The sequence below is a fragment of the Pelecanus crispus genome, chromosome 14 (genome assembly GCF_030463565.1).
Source record: "Pelecanus crispus isolate bPelCri1 chromosome 14, bPelCri1.pri, whole genome shotgun sequence".
Lineage (NCBI taxonomy): Eukaryota > Metazoa > Chordata > Aves > Pelecaniformes > Pelecanidae > Pelecanus > Pelecanus crispus.
The window spans coordinates 3885855-3899821 of NC_134656.1; the positions used below are offsets into that span (position 1 = coordinate 3885855).

Genomic DNA, 13967 nt, shown 5'->3' on the forward strand with positions numbered 1-13967 from the left:
TCCAATTACAAATTACAGCCCCTGCTTGAGGGAGGGAAAAGGCGCTTTCGCCGCGGGAAACGGGTGCGCAGGGCCCCGGGCCGGGGTCTGCCGGGGTCTCAGCCCGCGGGTGTCGGCTCTCGCCCCCCAGGTTCCTCTGAGTGAGCCCCTCGGCACCGTCGGGGCGCAGCCGGCCGGGCCCTGAGCAGCCGCCGCCGCCGCCGAGGACGGAACATGTATCAGGGTCTGGCCCTCGCCCCCAACCATGGCCAGTCGGCTTATTCCCACGACTCCAGCAACTTCCTCCACTCGTCGGCCGGCTCGCCCGTCTACGTGCCCACCACCCGGGTCCCCTCCGTCCTCCAGACGCTGCCCTACCTGCAAGGCTGCGAGCCGCACCAGGGCCACCTCGCCAACCCCCCGGGCTGGGGGCAGAGCAGCGGCGAGGCCGCCGCTTTCAACGCCGGCAGCCCCCACCCGCCGTCGGGCTTCTCCTACTCCCACAGCCCCCCGGGCAGCAGCCCCCCGGGCCGCGACGGCGCCTACCAGGGGCCCCTGCTGCTGGGCGGCGGGGGCCGGGAGCAGTACGGCAACGCCTTGGTGCGCTCCGTTAACGGGTCCTACTCCAGCCCCTACCCCGCCTACGTGACCCCCGAGATACCGCCTTCCTGGACGGCCGGACACTTTGAGAGCAGCGTGCTGCACAGCCTGCAGACGAGGCAGGCGGCTTTGCCCGGCCGCAGGTCCACCTTCGGTAGGTCGCCGTCGCCCCTCACCGTCGCCTCCGGGCGCCGAGTCGTTTCCCGGTTCTCGGCGCCGGGTCGGAGCCGTCCCCGTCCCCATCTTCGTCCCCGTCCCCGTCCCCATCTTCGTCCCCGTCCCCATCCCCGTCCCCGTCCCCATCCCCGTCCCCATCCCCATCCCCGTCCCCATCCCCGTCCCCATCCCCATCCCCGTCCCCATCCCCGTCCCCATCCCCATCCCCATCCCCATCCCCATCCCCGTCCCCATCCCCATCCCCGTCCCCATCCCCATCCCCATCCCCATCCCCGTCCCCATCCCCGTCCCCATCCTCGTCCCCATCCCCGTCCCCATCCTTGTCCCCAGCCCCGTCCCCATCCCCATCCCCGTCCCCGTGCCCCCGGCCGCCCCGCTGCCATCCCCGGCGGGGAGGGAGGGGATGATTTTATCCAGGGATGGAGAGATGGGCCGGGCACGGGGGGTGTGTGGCTGAGCCTGGCCAGAGGGCTGTGTGTGTGTGTCTGTGTGTGACACCAAGGGCAAAGACCACGTTTCAAAGGAGAGCAATTCCCCCGCAGGACAGCGGAGCAGAGCCCGTTCAACAACCCTCCCCCCCCCTCCCCCGATATCTCCTTCCCACAATATCGACTTTGTGCCTGGGCTTCAATACTTACCCTTGTGTTTAAATTAGCGGGGCAGATTTATAGCTCCCTCCCTTTTAAGTAATTTATTGTGGTAAATTAGTTTATATTTGAACAGACTCTCGGTCTCCTAATTCACCTTCGCCCAAACAGGTCCGCAGCTGCCTCGCTCTGCGGCCTTTGCAGAGACACTGAAGGGCACTCAGGCGTTGAACAATAAACCCCACTTCAATTCGTTTGCACCCACACCGGAGGGTCCTTTTAAACCAAGCCCCGAGCAAATAACGTTTTGGGCTTGATTTAAAAGGACTCTCCGTGCGCAGGGTTTATAACCCCGCGGGTATTTCACCATCCTCCTCCGGCGGGGGTTTGCAAAGTCCTTTAAAAGCCACTTCAAGATCTCAGCCGCGTTATCATCTTTACTGCGGTGAACGGAATTATCTTATCTTTAGCCCAAGAACAAAGTTAAAGCAGGGAAGCAGCCCCGCTCCCCACCGAGCCGCCTCCCCGGCTCGGCTTTTCCTCCCACGCCGGAGGTGCTCGGGAGCGGTTTCTTTCCAGGATTTTCTCTTTGTCTGGGAAAATCCGTTGCGTTGTGCGGGAAGGGATGGCCCCGGTCCTGCCGAAGGAGGTGATGGCGCAGAAATCTCTTCCGCGCTTTGAATTTGGTGGTTTGGGATCTGGAATAGTGGCCGCCGTCCTCTCTGCCGTTTATTTTTGCTCTTGGATAGTGTAAACCGCTCTTAGATAGCGTAAACTATTCTTTTTTTTCATTTAATTAATTGTTGTGACTTTTTTCTTTTTTTCACTTTTTACCTTTTATTTTTATTTTATGCTTCCCTCTTTTTAATTTTTGTTCTTTTCCCTTTTTCTCTCCGTTGGATCATTATTAATACAATCGAAGATGGAAAAAAAAAAGAAAAGAGAGGCTTTTTTTTTTTCCCCCGAGAGAAAATAACATTCCAGGCGAAGGAATTTATTTCAAAAAGAGACAGAAAAGCGGTAGGGAAAAAAAAACGACTCTCAATCGAGGGGTCCCTCGGTTTTGCTCCGGGCTGCCCGCGTGCCACGGGGCCGCACCGGGGCCGGTGCTCGGAGCCGGCGGCTCCGCCGCTTCTTCCCGGGGCTTTCGGAGGGGGAGAAAATTGAGGAAGAGCCTCGCTGGCGGGCGTTCGGGGCCGCGGGGGCCGGCGATGCTCTCCCGGGGACCCCCGGGCCCCCGGCGGCCGTCAGCCCGGCCGGCTCGGGGCGAGCGGAGCCGCAGCCCGGCGTTGGCCCACGGGCAACCCCGAGCCCTTCCCCAGCCGGGCCGTCCCCACCGGCCGGCGACCAGCGCGCCTCGATGGAAACCGGGAAAATCTCCCCATTTTGCCCCCCTCATCAAGGTTTATTTTTGCAGCCCACGCTGCAAAAGGTGCAGGGATAAACCACGCGGATAAACCACCGCGCTCTCCCGCTGATGGGCTCCATGCCCACTCCCAGCTCGGGGAGACCCCAGCCGCGCTCAGCACTTTGGGGTCTTTGGGGGAATATGCTGTCTTTGAGCAAAATTTTAAAAGATTAAGGGGTGGAGGGAATAAAGGGGTTTGGCCCGCACTTTGCAGGGTGGAGGCGAACTCCCACCGGGCAGGGATTGTCCCTCGCAGAGGAGTAGTGGGGCACAGAGGATTATTTGAGCGAAATTTTAAAAGATTAAGGGGTGGAGGGAATAAAGGGGTTTGGCCCGCACTTTGCAGGGTGGAGGTGAACTCCCACCGGGCAGGGATCGTCCCTCGCAGAGGAGTAGTGGGGCACAGGATTAGGGACCTTCTCCCGCAGGGTCCCGGTGGGCAGCCCGGCCCCGGGCGCTGGGATGGCTCCTGACCCGCATGCCTTGGGTGTCTCTTCCAGAGTACCTGGAGGAGTTCCCCGGGGACGGCCGGGAGTGCGTGAACTGCGGGGCCATGTCCACGCCGCTCTGGAGGAAGGACGGCACTGGGCATTACCTGTGCAACGCCTGTGGGCTCTACCACAAAATGAACGGCATCAACCGGCCGCTCAAGCCGCAGAAGAGGCTGGTAAGAGGGGGAGAGCCCGCAGGGATGCCCTGTTCCACCCCGGGGGGGCTGGAGGGCAGGAGCCGGGGGGCTGTTGCGGTGTCTGCGCTGTCGGGGTCTCTGTGCTTGTGTTAGGGCCTGTTTGACCCTCGGACCACGAATAAAACACCATCAGCACCGGCGGGAGCCCCCGGTTGCGGTGCAGAGCCAGCTCGGGTCGGGAGTTACGGAATGAAGCTGGAGGGGATTGCCGCGTGGAGATGGGGCAGCAGGGACCGGAGGGGTCCCGGGGCTGCACGGAGGGGCTGCACCGCAGCCGAGCAGGGGCCGATCAGCCCTGCCTGCGGTCCAGGGCTCTGTGGGCTTCCTCCGGCTCCGTTCCCGCAGTGGGCACGTTGCTTATTCTGTAATAATTATTTCCTAGTTCTTCATGCAGACACACTCGGTCTAGGCAGGGTGGCTGAACAGGAGACAGGGCTGGTGCTGAGCTGGCCCAGGCAGGTTTGCAGCCGCTCGCGATGGGAGCAGGATGAGGCCCAGTTCCCCCACTGCCTAAGGGGGAGGTTTGGGGTTTGGTGGTTCCCGGTTTCTCTGCAGGTTAAAGCATTAATTCCCCCCCACAACACGATATTGGTCTTCCTCCAGTTGGGATCCCATCATGAGAGAGGAAAGGCGCCTCCGGTTTTTTTTTGTAGAGTCGCTTTGGGATGTTTAAATTTGGTGGTAACAGTTTTGGTTTCAGAGCCTGTCATCAGAAGCCGTCATTACAAACAGGATGTTTGTCGGAGCCGCGCTGGGGAACAGCTGGGAGCTCCTTTTGCTTTTGCTCGGGGTGTATTCCCTCAGTTATTTTTTTGCATTGCAAAACAAATTATTAGCAATAACCCAACAATGACAAGTTTCTGTGTAAGAAAACCAGTTAAAAAAAAAAAAAAAGTTGGGATTGAGCAAGATGTTTCATTCTGATTCTGATCCCGGAAATGTGGCTCTGGATTTGCAAAATGAAATGAGCAGCGTCTCCGTGGAAAATCACCCTGGTTTGTTCATCACATGAAAATTGGGCATTTCTGTGAAACATTTAGCATTATCCGACAGGATTTGCCTGTCTCACCAAACCCCTCCTGGTCCCCTTTAATGTAATGACGTTAAACCTGCACCCCAGCAGCGGGCTCTGGTCACTACTGTGCTGCAAATCTCGGAGTTACGCTGCTGATTTCTTCAGAGCAAATACGATCGTGCGTAGAGAGATAGGTGCAACCCAGTTTAAATCCAACTCCGCATTTCGGACTGGCATCAAAATGTGGCGCTGGATGAATTTCCAGGGTTTTTTTGAACAGCTTTTCCCCAAAGGAAATGGAGAGGTCTCGCTGCTATTCAGTATTTTATTTCACCGCGTGGGAAGGGACGCAGCCTTGCATTGCCTGCACCCTACCCGCGTGGTGCAGGCAGCGTTCGGGAGCCCCGAGCTCCCTGCCTGCTCCTCTGTCGTTGCTGGCAGAGCCCCATATGTAGCACCCACAAGGCATTTTTCAGCAAACGTTTCAACGAAGTTTTCTGGTGGAGAACACTGGTTCGCAGAATTAAGACCGTTTCCCAGGGATGAGGAAATCTTGCCGGGTATTTTCAAAGTGCTTCCAACCTTTTTTTATTATTATTTTGGCAATCAATACAATAATGATACAGCCCAAATGAAAGAGATGATTCTTATCCAGGGGAAACAATTCAGTAATTTGAAATACTTGAGGGGATTTTGTTTTATGGATTAGAAAAGGGGCTGCAATTTTGACTTTCCATCCTGACTTTGGAATGAAACATTTCAAAATCTTGAATTTTCCCAAGGGTTTGAAATGTCATGTTGCAACAAGTTCTGCCCCGTTGGAGGAAGGGGGATCCACTGATGCTGGACAAGAGGGTGCTGGGCGTACTCTGCAAATCCACCACCGAGGGAGCGACCTGCACCCCTGTGGCTTGGGATGTTTCTTCCCCCGAATGATTTCCATGGCAGGGGATGTCTTCCCCGCTCATAACCTCACCCGCACGGGCTGGGCGGGAGCAGCGCAGTGAACGCGGTGACACACCGTTGCTCTAGGAACGATGAAATCGGCTGTTTCACAATGCAGTGAAATACAGACATGGGAAGGAAAAATGGTTGCTTTTGTCCTTTACGTTACGACCTTTGTTCTGTAAGTAGAGACCGCGCTGGGAGTTATTCTGACTTCTGTTTTCACAAAGCAAAGTCCCGCCAAAAGCCCCGGAGAACGCAACGTGGCCCACATAACGCTGCGGGAATGACATCCTGCGGCTCGGTAGCACTCAGCCTGCTTGTGCACGGGAGGGCGAGCAATAGTAGTGTAGTTTCCAGTTCATTTTTTTGTTTCTTTTTTTGTAATAAGGGCAACATCCTCTACACAGCAGGGACAGCTGTTTCGCTACTGTCTGTGTCTGGACTCAAAGCACCGTGGCTTTCAGCAGAAAGGATTTATCTTAGAGGAGGATGAGAGCAGTGCTTCATTTTCGGCAATATCTTTTCTAGCCAAAGTTTCTTGGTGCGTTTCACCAGATGATACCTTAGACCCAATCCTAAAAGCCAAATCACTTTTACCATCCAGGAGCAGCTGCTGGGGCATCCTTGCACATGCAATTTCCCCGTGTTAGGAGCAGAGCCGCGCCGCGCGGTGCAGCAAGGGGGGGCAGATGCAGCAGCCGTCCTATGCTCAGCAGCTCCCACACCCTCCTGAGTTGAAGGACTAACCTGGAATTGAGTTTTGCTGGCTTGGCTCAGGGGGTATTTTTTCCACCCATCCTTTTTTACAGTTTGCAATGCATAGTGGGTTTGGTGACACTTTTTGGGAAGGTGGGGATGGGACTGATCGCAGCTCTGGGACAACCTGATAGGACCCTAGAGCCATGCAGCGTTCACAGTGTGTGCCTCAGCTTTCTCCTGGCCACCAGTTCCTGTGGCTCCCTTGTGCTCTGAGGTGTGGGTTTGCCCAGAGCCACGATAGCAAAGGCAAATCTCAGACGATGCTGCTGCATTTGGCCCTGAGCGTTGGATCTGCCCACTTTCAGGAGCTGAGCTCGGGTATCTCAGCACGCTTTGCTGCAATCTCTTTCTTATTGACACCAGGTCCCCTCCGTCCTGCTGGTAAGGGGGACAGAGAAGCACTGATTAAGTGTACGGGTTCAGAGGCTTTTTTTTTTTTTTCTGTGAAACCCTGGGGTTTCATTTCCACCTTTGAAAAGGAGGTGAAGCAAAGTCTCTGACAGCTTTGGGCTCCCTCAGAGGGACCTGCCCTGCTGGCTCTGAATTTTTTGGGCTCTCCAAGCAGCACTCACACACAGTTGATTCGATAGGCACCAACTCACCGTTCCTTGAGCTTATCAGCAGCACTTGGCTGTCAAGTCCGGTCCATGAAGAGTTTTTGTTTGAGTGTATGCTGCATTTGTATAAATAAACACTGGAGCACAATGTTGAAGTCAACAACTTCCTAGACAAGGTCAGAACGGTACAAAGGGAGCCGGGTGGAGGCAGGCAGAAATGCATTTTCTTTTAAGGGAACTGCTGGGAAACCAGCAATAATGTATTGTACCCTTGTCCTTCAGTGAGCAACAGTAGCCTTGACTGTCTCTTTCTTGCTAAGCTGGCAGGTTATGGTGCAGGGCCAGGTTCTTGTGGGGTTTCTGGGGTTTAAATGGTAATATTTGGCTGTGGAGGATGGCTTCTGCTCTCCCTGGCTGTGCGAGGAGGAAGCAGCCCACGGAGTGATGTGCAGGAGATGGAGAAGGCACGTGCCGCTGCCCCAGCTGAAAGCCCGCGAGCAGGTCATGATGCAGTGCTGGCAGGGTGGGCAGAGCTCTGGCAGGGCTGGCATTGCCCTTGGGCCACTGGAGCCATGGGTCTCATTGCCACCTCATCTGCAAGTCACAGACAAAGCGTTGGATGAAATAGGGACAGCATGTCCCTCCCTCCCAGAGGCCCGTGGTGGCCCAGAAATCTCGGGGCTTTCCAAAGGGCTTTGCGTTGGCCTTCCTCCATCTGCAGGTGACGACAGATCTTACCAACCCACACCGGGCACAGTTACCCCAGGGCTGAGTGCCTCCAAATTCCCCTCCGCATCCGCAGCAGGAGCAGGACCTCAGAGCCCCTTGCACCCATTGGGTGCTCAGCACCTCCCTCTGCTCCCATCGGGGCTGAGGTCCCCCCTGGTTGCAGGGATGAATGGCACAGCTCTGGCAGCTGAAAGGCTCTAAGAAAGCTCTGTAGCTGCTCCAGGGTCTTGCTGTGACACCAAGTCCCATATTAGGGACAGGCATTGCTGTCCCCTCCTCTGTGCCAGGCTTGTCAGCTCGCACCTTGGTGTATTATTATTTTTGCCTGGTTATTTCTTGAAAGCTAAATAATTTCCAAAGCAATACCGTTATTTGCAAATAGTTGCTGAGACCTCTTTGCTGAGCAACGAGTGAATCAAAGCTTGGGCATGTAACTTGTGTCTCTTGAAACTCAAAGCAGATCTTTATTTGACTGCTAATCTTGTAAAAACATTTCATTTTTATTCCTACCCTTCCCACCTCATTCGTCATATTGCTCAGTCATGATATCAAGCAATAATAGAAGAATAAACAAACAGGGAGTTCTTTATTGCCTGCATCGCCTATTGTCTGCCTTTGAGAGCAATCAAAGTGATTTTTCTCAAGGCTGAAGAACATATTCAAACACCTGAATGTGGAGAGCCTGTGATATTACTTATGTCTCTGGTATCTTACACTTAATGAAGTCCTTTATTAGAATAGTTTCAACACCTAGTGTTAGGAGACTTTCAAATGAAATGCCTGTTGAGCTGACAAGTCTGTATATAGACACTTGTGAATTTTCCAGTGGCTTGGAGTACAGTTGTCAGAAATGAGTTTGCTGCTTCTGCCAGAATATTTTCTTTCTCCATTTGGAAGTTTTAACATTTCAGAGCCAGCAACCACTGCACTCACAAAATACGTCATTAATTAATGTTTGCACGACGTTTCTGCAGCCTGTAAGAGAACAGATTATCTGTGAGATGTGCAAAGAATAACTTCCCTGGTCCCATCATGGGCCAGTTCAGTTTGGTTCTGCTCAGTTCAGCCAATTGATTCCAGTTGTCTTAAACCAGAGATTAACTGGGATGTTGCTACCTTTAGTGGTAGTTCTGAGAGCAGAAAAACAGAAGAGTTCACTTAAAGCATGAGGAGTTTTCTTCATGCACTTAAAGCCTGGCTGGCATTTTCCATCTCTTTCTCCATCTGAGTGGATCTCCTGGAGGAACGTTCTCTGTGCTCGAAGTCCTGATCACTTCCAGCATATTTGTTGGAAGTTTGTGAAATGAGTTGCAAGGATATTTGTCAAGTTTATCAAGCTCAATTAAAAAAGCACTTGCAAATTAGAGTGATCTCATTTGAATATAATTTCTTTGATCTGAATTTGGCTAATGTGTGTGTTCAGAAAATTGGTGTAATTGGAGATTTTGGTTTTATATCAAAAGAAACTTCCCAATTAATCATTCCTATGTGTGCATTCATGTGTGTGTTTGCTTGTTTTTAAGTCTTCATCTAGACGTGCTGGCCTATGTTGCACTAACTGCCACACAACCAATACCACCCTCTGGAGAAGGAACGCCGAAGGGGAGCCCGTCTGCAACGCCTGCGGGTTGTACATGAAGCTCCACGGGGTGAGGAGCGCGTCCGCACCGAGAGGGACCATTTGGGTGCTGGGATCACCACCCAGCAGGATATCAGGTCTGGAGGGATCAGCCTCTAGACTGGACCCAGAAGAGCTGTAACCCAGTCCTGTCTCCTTGAAGAGTTAAAAGCTCAGTCTACCAAACTCAGGTTCTCCAGAATAAATCTAAGGGGATACTGGAATACTCTCAGGAGGTACCTGCATAGAAGAGAGATTCTGGCACTGGGTGGCTCTCAATTAGTTTTTTGCCAAGTTATTCCCGAAAAAGAAAGCTTACCAGGCTCCAGTAGCTGGAGACTGAAGCTCCCCAAACCCAGGCTGGAGACGAGGAGCATACTTTTTCTAGATGTGGTAATTAAGAATGTGTGAAGGATGCTAAGGAGTCCGCATGGAGGCTGGCTGATAACATTTATCCACAGAGGGTGGGAACTGTTGGTAACATGTCCACCAGCCAAAGAGGAGACTTCGTCCCTCCATACAGGCCCCTTCAAACTTCTGCCATAAAGGTTAAAGTCTCTTTGTCCCATGACCGTTCCCTCTGAGCCACATAGGCTCTCAGTTCGTCAGTGTAATTTAATAGGGCCCTGTCATAAAGGTCACTAATAAATCAGGAAAAGGAAAATAGGAAATAAAGGAAAAAACAAAATTTGTGGGAAAGCCTTAGCTGTTAGCCTTATACATCTTCCAGCCAAGGCCTGTTGCAAAGAAAAATAGCATTTAGTGAAGGACAAGGACTTTAGGTGCTTTGCATGAGCTACAGCACGTAAATAGGAGAGCAACATGTGTGTGGGAAGGAGCTAAGTAAAATACAATATTAATGATTCCAAACTTTATGAATGTCAAGGTACCACGACCTCTGGCCATGAAAAAGGAAAGCATCCAGACGAGGAAAAGGAAGCCTAAGAACATTACCAAAGGCAAAACCTCAACAGGTACAGTGCTGCTATGATCCGTCACAGGGCCTTGGAGCACAATTCACCTCAACATGTCTTCTGCAAGAAATTATTATAATTAGAAAATAATACTGTGGGATTTTTTCCCGGACGATTGCATTAGATGTAGGGCCTGTATTTATGCCTATCCCTCACATGGAAGGAGGATGCTGGGTGGGAAATCTCGCTGCTGTCATATTCCCATGATGTTCCTCTGTGCTGTGGGCACCCAGCTCCAGCCCAGCAGCGCTCGTGTTCAAGCAGATCTGGGCTAAACTGAGTAATGGGAAAAAACAGGGCTGGGAATGGTATATTAGAGAGTCTAGGGAAAGTATCATGACGCAGTCAGCGTTAGCCCATCTGGCCTGTGCCAGGACCAGCACTGCCAGGCTGTGAAAGGGTGCTCCCCCTCCTCCAGCAGCATCTTGGCAGCCAAATACAAAGCCCTGCCCTGACAGAGATGCGGTGGAGAAAGAGAACAGTAGAGTCATGCCATGAGATGTGATGATAGCCACTAAAATCTAAATTTCCTTAAGAGCAGGTTTGCACCTATGTTGCTTCACCGACCTGTACCGATTGTTTTCCAGGGTCTACGACTTCGGCCACTAACTCCCCTTCTTCCATTACGAACTCAGACAGCACGGTCACTTTAAAGTCAGAGCCCAGCACGACCTCGCAGTATCCCGGACAAACCATCGTGTCGGTGTCCCAGGTAAGGCACAGGGGCCTGCAGCCATCACCTGCTGGGGTGGATGCTCCACACGCCTCTGTAGTCGCTGACCTGGGGAGCCTTAATGAGGCTAAGCAATTAGTTCATCGCATTGGGGGTCGCCAGCCTGATGGACTGCCTCAGACTGAGGAAAGCAGGGAGCATGAGCCAAGACATTGTGGACCAGGAAGGGCTCCAGCCTGTTGTCTCCCCATCGGCTCTTCCATCTTGCAGTGGGGAACTGGGAGGTCCAAGCCCTGCTGCCATGGAGGCAATTGGTGGCGAACCGGCTTCAGCGCAGAGCTGGGGTTAATTCCCATCTCCTGCCATGAAATCCTGGGAGTTACAACCCTGTCGACTTGGTGGGGTCAGCCCAGGGTGGAAACCTCTGTAGCTCCCACGAAAAGGCTCCCCGGGCATATGTTATCTACGCTTTACAGCCCTGAGGTGCTCAGCACTCACAGAGCTATAATGCTGTCAGAGACCGCAGATTGCAAGGCTGTGCTGCTGCCCCGAGGATTTCTTTGGGGCGGGTTGCTATTTTGTCTTGGCAGAGGAAAAAAATCTCTCTAAATCAACCTGCACATCAAAATTTTGTGACCCAGCACTATCTTTATGCTGGGTCCAAGCCCTCCCCGAGCTGGCCATGCATGCATGGAGGGGAAGCACAGCTCCAGCGCCCAAGCATCTGGCGCGGCACCAGCTGCGCCATATGGGAGAGGGGTTTTTTTGGCTGAAACAGATAAATCTGATTTGTGCTGTGCACTTAAAAAATATACGTGCACCTAGACATCTCCAAACTGGACATGTTTAGTCAATAAATTAATGCAGATGGGCCCCAGGATGCCTTCTCCCTGCTTGTTCCTTGTGCTTGCTGGGGATGGAGCACCCTTCCTGCCTGGCTATGGGCTGCTGCAAGAGCAGCAGTAGCATCAGGGATAACCCACCATGTCCATAATCCATCCAAGTCCTACCACCGCATTACAACAAGGGGGAGAGTGACCCGTTGGCTAATAACAGGCTTTCTAATGGCTTTCTGCTTCCCTCCCCGGGGCAGACACAGAGCCAGTCGGAGGAGGCGCTGGCCGGTGGCCACGGCGATTTCAAATTCGAGCCCGAGGACTACACCTTCTCCCCCACCACCATGGCCCCGCAGCCTGGGCTGAGTGTGCCGCTCCGGCAGGACTCCTGGTGTGCCCTGGCGCTCGCCTAGAAACCCCCAACCACCGGCAAAAAGCCTCGGGACCAACATTTTCGGCTGGCCCTGCAAATGGCAGACGGGCAGGAGGATGGGCTGCCGTAGGGCTTCGGGACTGCGGGGTGTGAAGCCGCGTCCGGAGAACAGGTTTCTTTTGGAGGATGCACATGGAAAACGCTGGCTGGACGGGGCCAGGATGGCCCCGCTGTGGCACCGGCTCCCCAGAAAGCTCATCCTCAGCCGGAGCGACCCAGGGTTGCCTCCCCGAGGCCGGAGCCCCGAGGCTGCTTCCGTTTTCCTGGGGAAAGCCTTTCTCCTTTGAGATGAAACCAGCAAATAAACGCATCCCAGAATCTATGTTTATTCGCAGTGATTTCTCCCTCCTATGACTCCTCTGTGTGCAATTTATCCCACTTTCCAATAAGGACTGTAATAACATGGCACCAAATAACTTAATTTTATTAAAATGTAAACTGTGTGGCCTCCTTTATGTTTTATTGGCCACAACAGGAAGAAAAGAGAAAAAAAAAAGCAATGGTTGTTTTAAACATTTACTGTTTTATATTAAAAACGATCATCTCTATAGAGTGTTAGCTTCTGAAGCATTTAGCGTATCAACACTGAGCTGATGAGTCATACATGAAATAAACACGCTGCTCTTCCCTTTCCAGTTCCAAAGGAAGATTTTTTTATTATTATTTAGGCAAACCACATGACAAAAATGGTCAAAACCTCCCAATAATAAAAGAATACTGAAATGCTGTTTTCTTTCGTATTTCCTGATTGTTTTCGATATTGCCAACTCTAAGCATTAGAAAATCAGAAGTCAGTCCTCCAAAAGTTGAGAGAAAGGTTTGAGGCACTGAAAAATAAAGGATGTGTTGGAGGTATATTTGTTTGCATCCAGTTTTGCGGATGTTTTGAATGGAGGATTTCCAGCTTTCAGCCAGGCAGGGCAGAGATTCTTTTTTAATTATTTTAACAAAAGGCAAGTAGAAAATAATTTCTTGGAGCTGAGCTGTAGCAATAGATCATCAGTGATGCAAAACCCACATCACACTTCCAAAAGCTGGCAACAGCGCGTTTCTACGGCTTCTCAGAGCTGCCCCGGGGAGGTGGGCGATGGGGAGAGATGCTCTGCTGGGGGCATGCAAGGAGGCCCTGGAGCTCCAGAGGAGCCTGGGGGTGAGGAGAAGACCATACCGAGGAGGGGAGATGGGTGGGAAATGAAGGCGGAACAAGGTCGTGAAGTTACTTCTATGGCCTGCTTTATTTGTTATTTCTAAATAAAATCTCCAGCCTGGCTGGACAGCTATTTGTGGCCAGGAAGCTGTCAAGTAATAGTTCCTTAATATAGAAGTTGACCTGTCCGGGGCTTCCTGGAGCAACTCTTCCTCTTGTCAGAAGAGATGGATCGCTTGATTTTTATTATAAACAACAGGCTAAAGTTGATCAGGGAGAGTGAAATCTGACATCGAGTCACGACTCAGCTGAGATGGAGGATGGTGCTTTCCACCATGCAACCCTTGCTGGAAGAAAGGAGCTGCCCCAGGCTCTGGGGAGCATCAGTCCCCTCCAGTGCTGCCATAGCTCAGCGGCTGGTCCCTCAACGTAGCCCTGTGCGGGCGGGCATGGGGGGTTTCAAGCCACCCTTTTATTGAAGCCCGCAGATGAAAACTGTCTTTGGAGGAGTTCTTCTTGTGCCTCCAGAGCTTTATTAGCAGTTTGCATCACGCCAAGCTGCAGTGCCAGGGCAGGGGCTGTCACGGAGGGGCATCCCTCCAGCGCTGGGCTCGGCAGTGGCACAGCGTGTTTGCATAGCCGGGCTCTCACCGCAGATCCGCGTCTCCACCGTTTGTTTTTCCACTCTAGCCTGCCAACATCTGCAGCAGAGCTGGGCACAGCCATGCAGCGGATAAGCCAAACAGCACGGGGCTGGCAGGGTGACGCTGTTCCCAAATCCAGCCCAAACTGTTCCTCTGGGAGTCAGGAAAACGGGTAATATGGCTCGGACTCAGGCG

General features: G+C 52.7%; 1 protein-coding gene across 2 annotated transcripts; it reads left to right on the plus strand.

Annotated features, from left to right (window-relative positions):
* The first annotated feature begins 213 nt into the window (after positions 1-213).
* On the plus strand, positions 214-11961 carry GATA5 (GATA binding protein 5). 2 transcript variants are annotated; one of them, XM_075721185.1, is made up of 7 exons: positions 214-733; positions 3252-3418; positions 8971-9096; positions 9952-10039; positions 10627-10736; positions 11156-11170; positions 11812-11961. In XM_075721185.1, exons 1-7 carry the CDS (start codon positions 214-216, stop codon positions 11959-11961), a joined length of 1176 nt encoding a protein of 391 aa, XP_075577300.1. The 2 variants fall into 2 exon arrangements, with proteins under 2 accessions (XP_075577300.1, XP_075577299.1); XM_075721184.1 differs by lacking the exon at positions 11156-11170 and having other exon boundaries at positions 10627-10751; positions 11806-11961.
* Positions 11962-13967: the final 2006 nt, after the last annotated feature.